At 34.1% G+C, this 15,676-nt stretch overlaps 1 protein-coding gene across 1 annotated transcript; it reads left to right on the top strand.

Moving 5' to 3' along the window:
• The first annotated feature begins 11,169 nt into the window (after positions 1-11,169).
• On the top strand, positions 11,170-15,527 carry LOC107630581 (putative pectinesterase/pectinesterase inhibitor 12). The gene is made up of 2 exons (XM_016333770.3): positions 11,170-12,223; positions 14,631-15,527. The coding sequence occupies exons 1-2, from the start codon at positions 11,170-11,172 to the stop codon at positions 15,335-15,337; spliced, it is 1,761 nt and encodes a 586-aa protein (XP_016189256.3). The 3' UTR covers positions 15,338-15,527.
• The last annotated feature ends 149 nt before the right edge of the window (positions 15,528-15,676 follow it).

Raw genomic sequence — 15,676 nt, 5'->3', positions numbered from 1 at the left:
AATGGTGGCGTCTAGTACTCCTCTTTGAGGATCCAATGTGATGCTTGATCTCTTCTATGTCATCCCTTTACCTTTGTTGCTCTTCCCCCATAGTCCTTTAGTCTTCCCTTATGGCTCTTTGGTCTTCTCTTATTTCATTGAGGGTGGTAGCATGCTCTTGATGCTCCACCTCAATTACTCCATGTTAATGCTCAATTCTCCAAGAGAAGTTTGTCATTGATCCTAATAGCTTTGGGGAGGAAAATACATCCCTTGAGGCATCTCAGGGATCTCATGATGAGGCGGATGCACAGGCTCTTGTGCATGCTCTCTGGTTTGCTCCATCCGCTTCTTAATGATGGATTTATCCTCCCCAATGGATACATCTCCATTTATGACAATTCCAACAGAATGCATAGGTGACAGATGAGGTGTGGGAATGCCAACCTGGCATTGGTGTGAAACTTCTCAGCTACCTTGTACATTTCTTGAGGAATCACCTCATGTACTTCCACCTGAGTTCCAATCATGATGCAATGGATCATGATGGCTCTGTCAACAGTCACTTCTGTCCGATTGCTAGTAGGAATGATGGAACGTTGGATGAATTCCAACCATCCTCTAGCTATGGGCTTAAGGTCAGCCCTTCTTAGTTGAATGGGCTTGCCTTGGAAATTTCTTTTCCACTATGTTCCTTCCACACAGATATCTGAGAGCACTTGATCCAATCTCTAATCAAAGTTAACTCTCCTAGTGTAAGGATGAGAATATCCTTGCATTAGAGGCAAGTTGAATGCCAACCTCACACTTTTCGAGCTGAAATCTAAGATTTTTCCTCGGACCATGGTGATCCAATTCCTTGGATTTGGGTTCACACTAGTGTCATGGTTTTTGGTAACCCATACATTAGCATAGAACTCTTGCACCATGAGAATCCTAACATCCTGAATGGGATTGGTTAGGACTTTCCAACCTCTTCTCCAGATCTCTCTTCGGACTTCCGGATACTCATTCTTCTTGAGCTTGAAAGGGACCTCAGGGATCACTTTCTTCTCTGCCACTACTTCATAGAAGTGGTCTTGGTGGGCTTTGGTGATAAATCTCTCCATCTTTCAAAATTCAGAGAGATTGGTTACTGCCTTTCCTTTCCTCTTTCTAGAGGAGTCTCCAACCTTGGGTGCCATGAATGGTAATGGAAAGAAAAAATTTATGCTTTTCCCACACCAAACTTAAAACTTTGCTCGTCCTCGAGCAAAATTAAAGAGAATAGAAGAATGGAGTAGAAGGAGAAGAAAATATAGGGATAGAGAGGGAGAGAGAGGGCTCGGCCTTGTGAGGTGTATGAGGGTATGAGAGGTGTGTGTATGAAGGGTTATGAAGAGGGGTATTTATAGGAGTGGATAGGTAAGGTTTCGGCCATAGGGTGGGTTTTGAGTGAAAAATTTGATTTTGAAGTGGGTGGGGGTAGATGGGAGTTATGATGGTTTGAAAAATGGTATGGATGTGATTGGGCTAGGGTTTATAGGGAAGTGTGTATGAAAAGTGTGAAAGTAGGTGGGATTAAGTGGGGTAGGTGAAAGATGTTGTGGGACCCACAGGTCCTGAGAGGCTAGGGAATCCAGATTCCCTGCTTCTCTGCATTGGCATTTGAACGCCCAGGGAAAGCTCCCTGGCTGGCGTTCAACTTTAACACTCCATCCAGAGTATTCTGTTTTCACTATTGTGAAATTCTGTTTCTATTCTGACTGATGCATATGATCATTACCCTAAAAGAAAAAAATAAAATGAAGGAAAATAAACATAGTTGAGTAAGGTTGGGTTGCCTCCCAACAAGCGCTTCTTTAACGTCATTAGCTTAACGGTTAGCTCCTTATGGAGGTGAGTAGGGGCTCAGATTTTCGCCCCTTACAGTAAATTTTCTTTCTGTCTTCTCATGAATGAGCTCCACATGCTCTAGAGATAAGACACGACTCACTGTATGTGGTAAGACTGGTGTCTTAGTGAAGACAACTCTCATGCTAGGTGAGAGGCCTTCAGTTGGGACTTTTTTATCTCTCCAGCCTTTAGGTACTTTCTTCTTAGTACCTTTGTGCTTAGAGCTTGTTGATGGCTGCCCAACACCAAACTTAGAATTGATGTTGAATTTGGTCACCCAACTCTCATATTTTTTGTATTTACATGTTTTATATTTAATTATTTAAGAATAAAAAATTCTGTTGCCATTTAAAGAATTGTATATTAAAGTGTTGTCATTTAAAATATTTATTTATGTATTAGAATATTCTGTATTTATTAGAGTCTATCAAATGCTCTCCTTTTATATTAGCATTTGATTTTTATCTAACAAAATCTAATGATCTATATAAATATAGCACATCCAATAAATACATAATTATTGTGTTCATTTTAGGCATATCCCAAATAAAAAGACTATGAGCTTGCATTAGATTATGTTGCAAGAGAAAAAAAAGTTATTTTCATTTAATGAAAACTTATATGTATCGCAATTATTCTTTTAAGTAATATTCATGAATTTAACCTTTGATATCTACTTTCTTCATAATAGATATTTTCTAAATTCCCAAGAATACTGTTATCGGGGTATAAATAAAATTAAATTTTTGCATGTTTCATAATTTACCTCAGGTTTTTCCCACAAAACTGATTTTTGTAAAGTCATTATTATAGCACGGATTTTCTGATTAATAGAGTTGATCCTAATCATATGAAAAATATAAGCAAACTTAATATATTATAATTCCATTTTCATTGTCTAATTTCATAATCCATTTTCATTGGCTACTACAAATACTGCAATCAATTTGATTTAAGTGTTTTAAAATACTACAATCTTACTAAATTTTATAGTTTAATTTTATTGCGTACTATAAATACTACTAATTCACATCGCTAAACACCTAATAATAACTCACTATTTCATGTTTTTTTAAATATGTGAAATTAATATAATTTTAAGAAGTCACTTTTTTTTACTTCGACTATAAACTGCACTTTTTTTTTTTAATTTGCACTTCTAGTACTTGTAGTTATGGAAAAATTGATTATGAACCCAGAATCAATCCTGTCCTAAATTAATAATTCATCACTCAACAACTCTTTTAACTGGAGTTTTACTCTTATTGGTATTAGTTACAGATTTAATGAAATACAACAATCAAACAAACAAAATAAACATGAAGACATGTTACCACTTACCACCATAAGAAGCTAAAGAATTATGTTAGCAGAAAAAAGTTGATTTTGTTAATAACAGGACAAAAAAAAATTAGAATACCAATAATATTACACTATCACAAAAAATATAATCTAATAATATATGCATTTAGATAAGAAATTTAATCTTAAAATGAGACAAAACGCCTAAAACACAAATTAAGAAGACATATCTTTAAAAAAATGGTGAAAAAAAAGATCTTGCCAAATTATGTTATATTCTCTCATTAATAACAACGGAAAAGCTCTGCATAAGGGCTTGTATGCTTTACAAGTTCATTAAACAATAAAACTAAAATACGCGCTGCTCCACATACGTTGATTACACGCGCTATATAAGATCTCGCGTATATCTAACTACCAAATTTAAAATATTTGTTTCCTTCTTCGTTTTCGTTATTTTGAGATTTGGTTGTTCTTCTTCTCGCGCGTCTTCCCTCGTTCTTCTCCATCGTTCTTTTCCTCTCCTTTTCTCACTGGTATGTTCTTCGTTTACGTTACTTTTTTCTCTCTCTGCAACTCGAGCTTCGTTTTCTATTTTGATTTGTTGTTTCCTGAAATCAAAGTTTGAACTCGTTTTGAAGATAATGGATCATTCCACCTCAGATTGTCAGCTGAATCCAGGCGAAGTGGATTATGAATTTGAATCTAACGAAGTTCTTGAGGTTTGATTTACATAATGAATTTTCTTTCAGTAATTTGTATAGCATTGTGTAGTTGAAAAATTGCTGAACATTGACTGTGAAACTAACACGTTAACATGAATCTGTTGATTCAATGTATTAGTTGTGATTAATTACCTGGAATTTATAGCAGACGCTCGGGTGTAGATCAGGTCTTTTTTTGGGTGTATTTTTGCTAGAAGTGTGGGTGTATCTACACTACTGGTTTTGTTATTTTAATTGAGTTGTTGTTGTTCAGGTGTATTATATCAGACATGATTAGGTGTGTTTTTAGTTTTTGACATGGTGTATTCTGCAGCCTGTGTATTTACAGTTTATGGCTTTAAAGGTCATTGTGTAGTTGAGTTGTTGCGGTTTGGCTGTATCATATTAGGCATGATTGGGTGTATTCACAGTTTCTGACACGGTGTATTGTGCAACCTCTCTCGGTTGTTGATGACGAGCTTGTTCCGAAGGTTGGAATGACCTTTACCACCCTTGAAGATGCTGGAAAATTTTACAGGAACTACGCCAAGGCTACAGGTTTCTCTACAAGAGTTCGGTGCACAAATAGGAAGGGAAACGAGATTAAGAATCAACTGATTACATGTAGCAGAGAGGGAAAATGGAAATCTAAAATATCTCCGACCGAGAAGACCAATCCGACAGCCGGTTTAAACTGTCCTGCAAGAATTTATATACACAAATTGAAGGATGTCGGTGCTTGGATCATTTCAAAGGTTGTGCTCGATCATTCACACCCCTGCTGTCCAAGCAAAGCAGAGATGCTCAAACAGCACAACATACCAAGCAAAACATACCAATCATTTGTTGCGGCTGTCGGGGGTCACCGCGAGTTAAATTTTATCGAAAAGGACGTGAGGAATTACATTACCAGGGAAGTGCGGAATGTTTCCAAACAAGAAGATGCAAAGGAATTCGGGAAATATTTGTTAAGAATGAAAGAGAAGAATCAGAATTTCTTTTTTGAGCTCCAACTCGAAGAGGATCAATCGATTAAGCTAGCTTTTTGGGCCGATGCAAGAAGCAGAGCCGCCTTTGAGTATTTCGGAGACGTCATTTCATTCGACACCACCTAAAATACAAACAGATAACAAACTGCCCCTGTTTATGATGCTAAATTAATTTATTTTTACGAATCCGCAGCAGAGGTGTATATTGGCTGTTTCATTGGGTGTATGCGAAGCATTTGTTGGGGTGTAACTAATGATTTTGCATTCTAGACCATGGTAATTTGTTTCAGGTATAATTTGGTCTGTGGTTCTTTTGTCGGGGTGAATCACCACGGTCAGTCAACACTTCTCGGATGCTCTTTGATGAAGAACGAAGAAATTGAATCATTCAAATGGTTATTTCAATGCTGGCTTCGTTGCATGGGAGGAAACGCTCCGAAAGGGTTTCTCACCGATCAGTGCACATCAATGAAAAGGGCTTTAGAGGCCTGTATACCAACGACAATTCACCGTTGGTGTATTTGGCACATCATGAAGAAGATTCCAAGCAAATTAAACGGGTACAAGGGACATGCCGATATTGAACAAGAAATGAGCCAAGTTGTTTGGAACTCTCATAGCAAAGACTCATTCGATAGGAATTGGAAAGATTTTCTGCTGAATTTTGGTCTTGCGGACAACAAGTGGCTTTCAGGTAATGTCTTTTTAAAATCTGCAGCAGAGGTGTATATTGCATGTTCTCTCGGGTGTATTTACAGTCTGTGTTTGGGTGTACTATGCAGATCTGTACGAAGACCGTCACATATGGGTTCCTATCTATCTGGATCACCACTTCTGGGCAGGGATGAGAAGCACCCAAAGGAGCGAGAGCATGCATTCGTTTTTTAACAAGTATATCACCCGGAACAGCTCGCTTATTCAGTTCGTCAAACAATACGATAATTGTCTCGGAAGCAAGGAGCAAGCAGAGAGAGAATCAGATGCTGCAGATTTTCATACGGTCATACCGTGTGCAACCAAATCCTCCATTGAAGCTCAGTTTCAAGAGGCGTACACTCATGCAAAGCTTAGGAAAGTCCAAGCGCAATTCAGAGGAAAGGCGAATTGCATCACCAGATTAAAGAATTCCGCTCTAGGCTATTCAGTATACGAAGTCGGAGAACGAGTTTTCAGCTCAATATTCAACAAGTTTGTGGTTACTTACGACTCAGTTGCAGCCGAGGTAAAATGCCAATGCTTATTATTCAAGTCGAGAAGGATACTGTGCCGTCACGCACTAAGCGTGTTAAGCTTCGAACAAGTAAGCCAAGTGTCACCTAGATATATATTGGAACGATGGAGCAAGAAGGTAAAGAGGCGATACACACACATCAAGAGCAGCCACGACGAGCCACTAATGGAGCCAAGAAGCAAGAGGTTCGACCAATTGGTTTTTCGTTCGCAAAATATTTGCGAATTTGCCTCCGAATCGGATGAGCTGACTGCAATTCTGCACCGTGCGTACGATAACGTCATGGCCGAGATGGAATCATTAAAAGCCAAAAGGAAGGGGACATCTTCTTTATCCCACGAAGATGCCAACTTGGAATCCGTTAACGAGCTTCAAAGCCCGCCAAGGATTCGAACAAGAGGACGTCCAAAAAATAGGCTAGGTTCAAAGCTGGAGAAACAGATCGCAAATGCCACAAAGAAGAAGAAGACGAAAGTTTTAAGCGAGGTAAAAGTAATGTTCTTTAAATTTGTGGCGATTGAGTTTATTTTTCTCGTTAATAGTTTAGCTAATGTGTGAGTGTTATATTCAGATAAACCTGTTTGATGCTGCATCAGCGGTGCATTCAAATTCCAGCCAATATCAAGGACACGTTATGAATTATCAGTTCAGGGTACCAGCAGCAGGGGATAACTCTTTGGGTGTATAGTTTTAGAGAATATGGGTGTAAAAGCACTGTTCTTTTGGGTGTATTTTTGTTCATTGACAATTTACATATAGATACATATATAGATACATATAGAACAAAAGCTATAAAAATTCGCAGGTTATGGGTGTATATTTGATTTGATGTTTTTCTTCATATTTTAGTACTTGTAATTCATACATTTTGAATACAGCACAGACAGTTTGGGTGTATATTTTATGCAATCTTGGGTGTATTATTAGACCTGCGTTGGGTGTAACAGTTTATAATTTGCGTTTATATATGCCTTGATTTTTTCCTTCATATTTTACCACCTGTAATACAGCTTTTGAATACAGCACAGACAGTTTAACAGTACAGATAGTTTAACTATGCAAAAAAATATACATGGAATAGAAGTTGTTGATAAATGGCAAATATTTACATCATTTGTTCAATTTACAAACTACCCAGCAGTTGGATTACGTAGTTTCTATATCAGCAGAATTTATCTGACAAAACGGACTCAATAATACAGAGGATGGCTTCGACAGCCTTATAGCACTACTCTCTCTAATTGCCCGATCTCTCTATTTATTCATCTCACTGAATAGTATCCGGGAAGCATACTCCACTCTATAGTGGTCCACCTCCTCCTACAATTAAAAAGTATATTCTGTTTAAACAGCAATATTAATTCAGTAAAGTAATACAGAGTTATATAGTTCTAAAGACAGTTACCTGTGGCCAATTATCCCATTCATACTTCCCCTTTTTAATGTTTTCCGGCTCAATTAACTCAAGCCACTTCATAACGTAGATAGCGCAGTCATAGCTGAAAACAAAGAAAATAAATTACAAATCTCATTTACGAAAGTTTAATGTTCAGAGTCACAAATTTATACCTTGTTTTTTGGCCTGATATTTTAACATATGATGCTTTAATTTCCTTCTCCTTCTCGTCTTTCTGAAGAGGTTCCCCACCGGCATATGCTCTCAATCTTGAAAATACATATCCCTTAAATACCAAAACAAATCATTAATACACCTGATTGAATGCACAAGATACACTCAACTGAATGGACAACATACACCCAACACAACTAACGAAATAGACCTATCTATTAAAGTAAAGAAGACAGAGGCAACTTACAGTGAATTTATTAATCTTCTTTCTCTCATCGCTTGGAGCTTTTTTGTGTAGCGGGTCAAGTATATGACATTTCCGCTTCGTTGTATTTATCAGCCATAACCACCAATGTCCCGAGTGGCAAACAGGTGCAAAAATCTGAAGGATTGCCACATTTCAACAGTGCGTTATTTTATTTGGCATATAAGTAAATAAGCGTACTAACAAATTTAGCAAACGAAAACTTACATATGGATGAGAAGTTAATTTTTTTCTATCTATGAAGGGAATAAAACTCGGGTAGTCTTCCACCCTGAATTCCTTATTCATTTTCAGTGATATGAATTCCCCATCTGGGTGATCCGAAAGTGCCATGCTCTGCAAGAATTGCGAAACAAGAAATGAAATACTGAAAATACACAACTTACACCCAATCGAACGTAAAAAATACACCCAATTCAATACAGAAAATACACCCAAACATCGAAGAAGTAACACTTACCACAATATCAGGGGGAAACAGTATATTTGTTCTTGAAACCTCTTTTCATTTTTCTGGTTGAGGATGAGGCAGATGGCAGATACAATCTAGAAATATATGCCGAAATCAATTTTACATTAATAAACATTGCAGTTGACTTTGGTGTAAAAACATTAATGTTATTCTAATATTACCTGAGATTCTATATCACTTTTTGCCTGGAGGGATGCAAGGTGCATTCTCATCAAAATATATTCATCTTGGGCAACGAGAGTGCACATCTCCTCATACTCGTTAGTATTGTCATCTGCGTCTTCCTTCAGTCTCGTCCCCCAGATGTAGCACTTTTGTTTCATATCATCCGTAATCTGCTTTGTTGCCCCAAGAGTTTCAAACTTCCCAGAACTTTCTCCCCCCGTCTCCCTCTGAATTTGTGGACTTTTGTTTTTTCCCTTCGCCGCACTGCTTGCTATTTTCTGGTTCCTGCAATACGTGTAGGTCGTGTAATTAATCTACTTTGTTATATTTATATATAATTTACTTACAAAAAGATCAATATATATCTATTGAAATAATTAATTTAATTAGTATATACATAAATTGAGTAGTTAATTCTTTTTTATGTTGATGTTTAATCTAGTTATAAAAAATCAATATATAAAATTTAAAATGATTAATATCTTTTAATAATAGTTAATATTTTATTTGTAATTTTTAATAATTTTTTAGTTAGTAACTTGTAGAGTAATTATAATTAAATTTATGAAAATAAATAATTATATAGATTCGGTGTTATATATATAAAGCTGGAATTAACTATTTCATTTGTGTTCTAATTATAAAGAGTAGTGCTACATGCATCACCAATAAAATTTTTTTTTTAATATTTGTCTAACACTCTAATCATTAAGTAATAATTTTATTATAAAATCTTAATAGTATAAAAATATGGTCTCAGTCCAAAAGCATTGGCCCTTAAACCCTATTATTTCTCTAAAGTTTAGCACAAATGTGTGTTATTTTATATATAATCGTGATATATTAAGTCTACTTTTTCATTGTAATTTTCTTATAAAAGATCACATATCGTAAGATTTTATAATTATTATTTAAATATTAACTTTAAGATTATACTTATGATATATTTAATTTGTTACACAATTTTATTTTGTTCATAAATTACTATTACTTAGTGAGTATTTTATGAATAATATGTTTTTAGCAAATCTAAATGGTATTTTTTATTCACAACGACATAGAACAAATTTTTTATGAATAATATAGCATGTCATTTTATGAAATTAACACATTTTTACCTCTTTATATTCAATTTTTTAAACCAAACTTTTTATTATAGTAATGATGAAAATCAGAAAAAAAACAAAAAAACAAGAACGAAAACCACTAATATGAAATTAATTGGACTATATATTGTCATTAGAATATCGAAGTTTAATGGTTGAGCTAAACACTAAATTAAAAAAATAGATTCTCTTATTTTTTATAATTGTTTTGTAAAATGTGATTTTTTATTGTTTTTTTTATATCGTTTAAAAAATATATGGTAAAATATCATACTTTATAAAATAACTAAAAAAAAATTAAAAAGATCTATTTTTCTGCTTTGAGGTCCTTCATTTTCTGTTTAATGTGCAGCTGTTGCGCACCATGCTTGCCCTGCCTTATTTCCATTATTAGCTCCAAAATCCAAATAACAGAAATGACCCGACAGGCAATCAATGTCTTCTTGTCTAAAGTTAATTTCTTTCAGAGACATATATGCTATTTTACAAAATCTTCCAAGAATTTTTAGTTCCTCATAATTTGCCTCTATTTTAGTTGAAAAATGTTTTTTCTTACATAAGAGTGCAAACCAAATAGCGTTGATGGAGATAGTTAATTTTTATTTTTTCTTTTGCAATTCCACATTATTGAATTGATTCACTTGTTAAATCTCCAGCTTCCTTCAACAATTAACGATATGTTTGAAATTGAGCCAATTAATACTATAAAGGATTTCACGGAAATAGGGGAAGGAAATATATTTTCCCATTTCATTTCATATTTTAGCTCCCAATTAAACAATGCAGCATCTTTTGCTTACCTACTTTTCTTCCATTAGTACGAGTCATTTTTTTTAGATATAACGATAGAAAAGAAAAAGACAATACTTAAATGAAACAAACAAATTCTAAATGACTATCTACATCACGTATTACTTTTTTTCTTTTCGGTTCTTCGAATTTGAGCAAATTGTGTAAATTTTATACTATCTACGTTACGAATTATTTTTTTTTAAGAAAAAGTATAGGTAAACCATTATTATTACTTATATTATGATTGTTGAAGCTTAATATAATACCTTAACTCTCACTCTTATATTATATATAGTGTTGGGACTTGGGAAACACCTAAACGAACCTTTTAACAACAAATATCTTCACTCCACCAAATATATATATATATAAAGAAAAAAGAGGTGTAGAAAAACACTCCACTTCCAATAAAATAAAAAAACACTTTATTCCTAAATTATTCTCTAAATCTTACTATTAGGATAATTATCTGCACACCTAATAAATTAAATATGCACCCATTGTTAATTGTGCGTGAGTAAATCGAATCAAAAAAAATAATCATCTAATTAAAAATAATAAACATAATCATCTAAATACCTATTAAATTAAACATTTAACATATCCATTATTCATATTATTTAATATTCTCATTGTCTACCTCTACTTTTTCAAACTACAAAAGTCCATGACATTATTGTCCGTGTGTTTAGCTATTTGATTTAATGCCATTGTCGTATATGTATAATCAAACACATGAAGTTCAAAGCCCGTGTTGCTTTAGATTCTGTTCAGTATTCACTATCACCAATTATTTAAAGGGATTCAGATACTCTGCTTCCTTCTCATCATTCACGAGTTCGTTCCGTGAACATCATTATTCCATGGCTTCCACCTCTCATAAACTCACCTTCCTCTTTTCTCTCACACTCTTTTTATTCTTCTCCTCATCACATGCTTATGCTGCTGTTAACTCTTCAAATTCCTCAACACTATTTCACACCAACCTTTCTTCCTTAAGATCTTTCTGCAAAACCACCCCTTACCCAGAAACATGCTTCGAATCACTGAAGCTTTCAATCTCAATAAACATAAGTCCAAACATCATTACCTACCTCCTTCACTCCCTACAAGTCGCAATTTCGGAAGCCACAAAGCTATCAACACTTTTCCAAAGCGTTGGTGCCTCAAACTCAAACATCAGAGAGAAACAAAAGGGTTCAATCCAAGACTGCAAGGAGCTTCACCAATCAACTTTAACATCTCTAAAGAGATCACTCTCCGGGGTTCGTAACTCCCAGAACTCAAGAAAATTGCGTGATGCTAGAACCTTCCTCAGTGCAGCACTCACAAACAAGAACACTTGTCTAGAAGGCCTAGACTCTGCTTCCGGAACCATGAAACAAAAACTGGTAAACTCCGTTATTAACACTTACAAGCACGTGAGTAATTCCCTCTCAATGCTTTCTAATCCAGGAAATGACGACAACGATGGCGGATTCATGAAGAAAAGCTTGGAAGATGGGGAGCAGTATGATCCAAACGAGGTGATTGTTGTGGCGAAAGATGGAACAGGGAACTTCAGCACTGTTTCTGATGCAATAAACTTTGCTCCCAATAACAGCTATGTGAGGACGGTAATCTATGTGAAAGAAGGGGTTTATGAGGAAAATGTTGAGATCCCAAGTTGTAAGCCTAACATTGTTCTTGTTGGAGATGGAAGTGACGTCACTCTCATTACTGGTAGCAGAAGTGGTGGTGATGGATGGACCACTTTCAGATCTGCAACTCTAGGTGAAGTCTTTGTATCCCTTTTTCTTGCTTTCTCCTCTCTATCATTCACATTTTGTAAAACAAATTTGGATTTAATTCTTAATTTTTTTCAATATTACAATTTTAAATTATATCAAGATCATATAATTATAGTACATAATAAGTAAATAGATTCTAGTAATTTCTTTATATCATTACCATTTATTTGTGAATAAATATATATTGTTTAACTTATTTTTAATATATATATTTTATATTTCGATATATATTCTTTACGAATAATTGATGTGGTGGCTGACTTTTAATGTGCACTTATAATTTTTTTGTAATTTATGTTTCTAGTTTACTTCAATTTTAAATACAATATTATCTATTAGAAAGCTAAGAGGTGTAGCAGCGTTGTCATTCAACTGTGTCTCTTAAACATTAAACAAGGAATTCGAATCCTAGAAATGTATATTGGGATGGTTTCTTGACCAACAATTCTGTTCTTGTGGAACCTTTTAGGTGATTTTCTCATCGGCAATGAATGTCGAAGAAAAAAATCTTGAGTAAAGTATCGTTTTTGTCCTAACGTTTGAGGTAAGTCTTATTTGTGTCCCTAACGTTTAAATCGTCTTATTTATATCCCTAACGTTTGTAAAAGTGATTCAATGTTATCCTACTATCAATTATACTAACAAATCAGATTATATTTTTCAATTATTCTCACTTAGATGTGTTCATTCTCAATTAAGTCTCACTTGGATGTGTTCGATTTTAATATTATACCCACTATTTGTGTTTAGATTCAATTATGTTCCTAGAAAAATGAATTATGTAAATGTTGTAGGAATTAGTTTCAACATTTGATGAGCTATTTTTCGGAGTAGATCATTGATTTTATCCCAGACATTTGTATTCTAACTTTAAGAAGAGATTTTTAAAACTCAAATTAAAGCACTCATGATGTGTACTTGACGGCAGGATAACATTGAATCACTTTTACAAACGTTAGGGATATAAATATGACGATTTAAACGGTAGGTACACAAATAGAATTTGCCCCAAACATTGGAAACAAAAACGATACTTTACTCAAAAAAATCTATTAGAAACTAAAGTAATGCTAGGAAATTAATATAAGCTAACATTATAGTAGGTTAACAAATAAGACCAGGCTAAGAAAACTTATAAAAAATGAGCTTTTACTAAGTTAGATTTTGAAATTTTTTTTAATTACATTTTTGATATTTTTATTTTTAAGAATTTTAAATATTTTTTTCTTATGTTATGTTGAATATTAATTATAATGTTGACTGTGTTATGTTGGCTTCTGCGACCTTCTCAAAAAAAAAAAAAAAAAACGTGATAGAGTGCTTATGCCCTATAATTTTTTTTAATATCTTAAGACTAAATTATCTAAATCGATATATTTTGTATGAATAATTAATGGGTCATCTTCACTGGTGATTGTGATTGTAGACTGTAGCTGTTATTTGTTAGTGTTATGTATTCACTATTCAGGCCTCATTTGTGTGTTCCTTTATTATGAAAACTTATGTGAATGTATATTATGTGGTACTTTTCGTCAATAATTTTAATCTTGCTCGGCAAGAAAATATGAGAAATGATGTTGGTATAAATTTGTTTTCTTATTATATAAAAGATAAATCTTTTTTATCTTCTCTATTTGTATTTATATGTTTTATATAAATAGTATATTAAAAAATATATAAAAAATGTATATAATTTTCATCATAAAATATTCTGCTAGTGCCGGATGCTTTAAGAAGAGTCACAGGCTTTTCTAGTTTTCTTTATCTTTGGTTACTGGCATTAGTTCCGTATTCCGTGCAATTGATTTGTTCTTGATAGCAGAGACACATGGTAGAACAATAAGAGAAAAAAGTTACTGGATTGGACATGTTTTTGAATTTAATGAATCATCTTATGAAAATTAATGGCTCCAATTGGTAACTTCAAAGGTTCTGACTTACAGGCATTATCTAAGTGCAATTTATTTGTTACTCCTTTAGTTTTAAAACTATCTATAATGTTATATCTAATTATGTTACATGTAAACAGATAACAAATTATTTATTTATATAAAAAATATATACTAAAACTGAATTAAATAACGTATATATTTCTATATAAATAAATAGTAACTATTTGATAACTGATTTTTATATCCATCTAAAATTTTTATTTTACATCAAGATGCATTTAACTATGGCTATGCATATACTGAATTTGCAAAGTGAACAATGTATTTTATCACTGGAAGCACAATGGATAGTGGAAGCATAGCAGAAGATAAGACAAAACATTGTATTTTGTGCTTCTTGTTAGGCAATTTCTCTCTTATTTTTGTCATAGAATTAAGCAACAAAATAAAATGACAAATTGACTGATTATACATTTGCTCTTGTTTCTCCTTTTCCAGCTGTATCTGGTGATGGCTTTCTAGCACGTGACATAGCTTTTGAGAACAGTGCAGGTCCTGAGAAGCGTCAAGCAGTTGCACTAAGAGTAAACGCAGATTTAACCGCTTTCTACCGGTGTTCCATTTATGGTTACCAAGACACGCTCTATGTTCACTCCTTCAGACAATTCTACAGAGAATGCGACATTTACGGAACCATAGATTTCATATTCGGTAACGCCGCCGTAGTCCTACAAGAATGTAACATTGTTTCAAGAAAGCCATTGCCTGGCCAATTCACTGTGATAACGGCACAATCAAGAGATACGCCAGACGAGGACACCGGAATCTCGATCCAAAACTGCTCAATTATAGCCACAACTGATTTGTATGCAGCTTCAAACTCTAGCACTACCATTAAGAGCTACCTTGGTAGGCCATGGAGGGTTTATTCAAGAGTTGTTTATCTCGAGTCATACATTGATGACTTCATTGACCCAAAGGGTTGGTCAAAATGGTCTAATAGTGATGATGATCAAGGCTTGGATACTTTGTATTATGGAGAGTTTGAGAATTATGGACCTGGTTCAAGAACAAATGGACGTGTAAATTGGGTTGGCTACCATGTGATGAATTACAATGATGCCTATAACTTCACGGTTTCAGAGTTCATCACTGGTGATGCTTGGCTTGGGTCTACTTCTTTTCCTTATGATGATGGTATTTAAGCAAATAATGTAGCTTTATTTTGTTTCACTTTTTACTAATGTCACTACTGTGTCCGATCCTTGGTGGTCTACCTGCATAGGGCATTAAAGAAGTTGCTAGAAGAGTAATCAATGTACAATAATAAAATACATTATGTAGAGTCCTTTCTTGGTTGCAAATTCTAATGTGAATGCAGGGCCTTATGATCAAGAAGATAAAGGTTTTACATGGCAGTTTTTTCAACAACACCAAGCCCCCGCCTCTTCAACCACTGTATATATGTTTGAGTATAAATATCAAAAATAGGAAATATATAATTTTTTTTATGGTGTCCAATATTTTGTGGTATACACAAAATA

Source organism: Arachis ipaensis, chromosome B3, assembly GCF_059453495.1.
Source record: "Arachis ipaensis isolate K30076 ecotype BB chromosome B3, ASM5945349v1, whole genome shotgun sequence".
In the NCBI taxonomy this organism is placed as follows: domain Eukaryota; kingdom Viridiplantae; phylum Streptophyta; class Magnoliopsida; order Fabales; family Fabaceae; genus Arachis; species Arachis ipaensis.
This window is presented reverse-complemented; position numbering and strand designations above follow the sequence as displayed.

Bases quoted from the DNA above. Each gene is read 5' to 3' on its own strand.
- LOC107630581 (XM_016333770.3), top strand. From the start codon at position 11,170: ATGTATAATCAAACACATGAAGTTCAAAGCCCGTGTTGCTTTAGATTC. The intron at 12,224-14,630 runs GTGAAGTCTTTG...CTCCTTTTCCAG, and splicing joins TTTCAGATCTGCAACTCTAG to CTGTATCTGGTGATGGCTTT.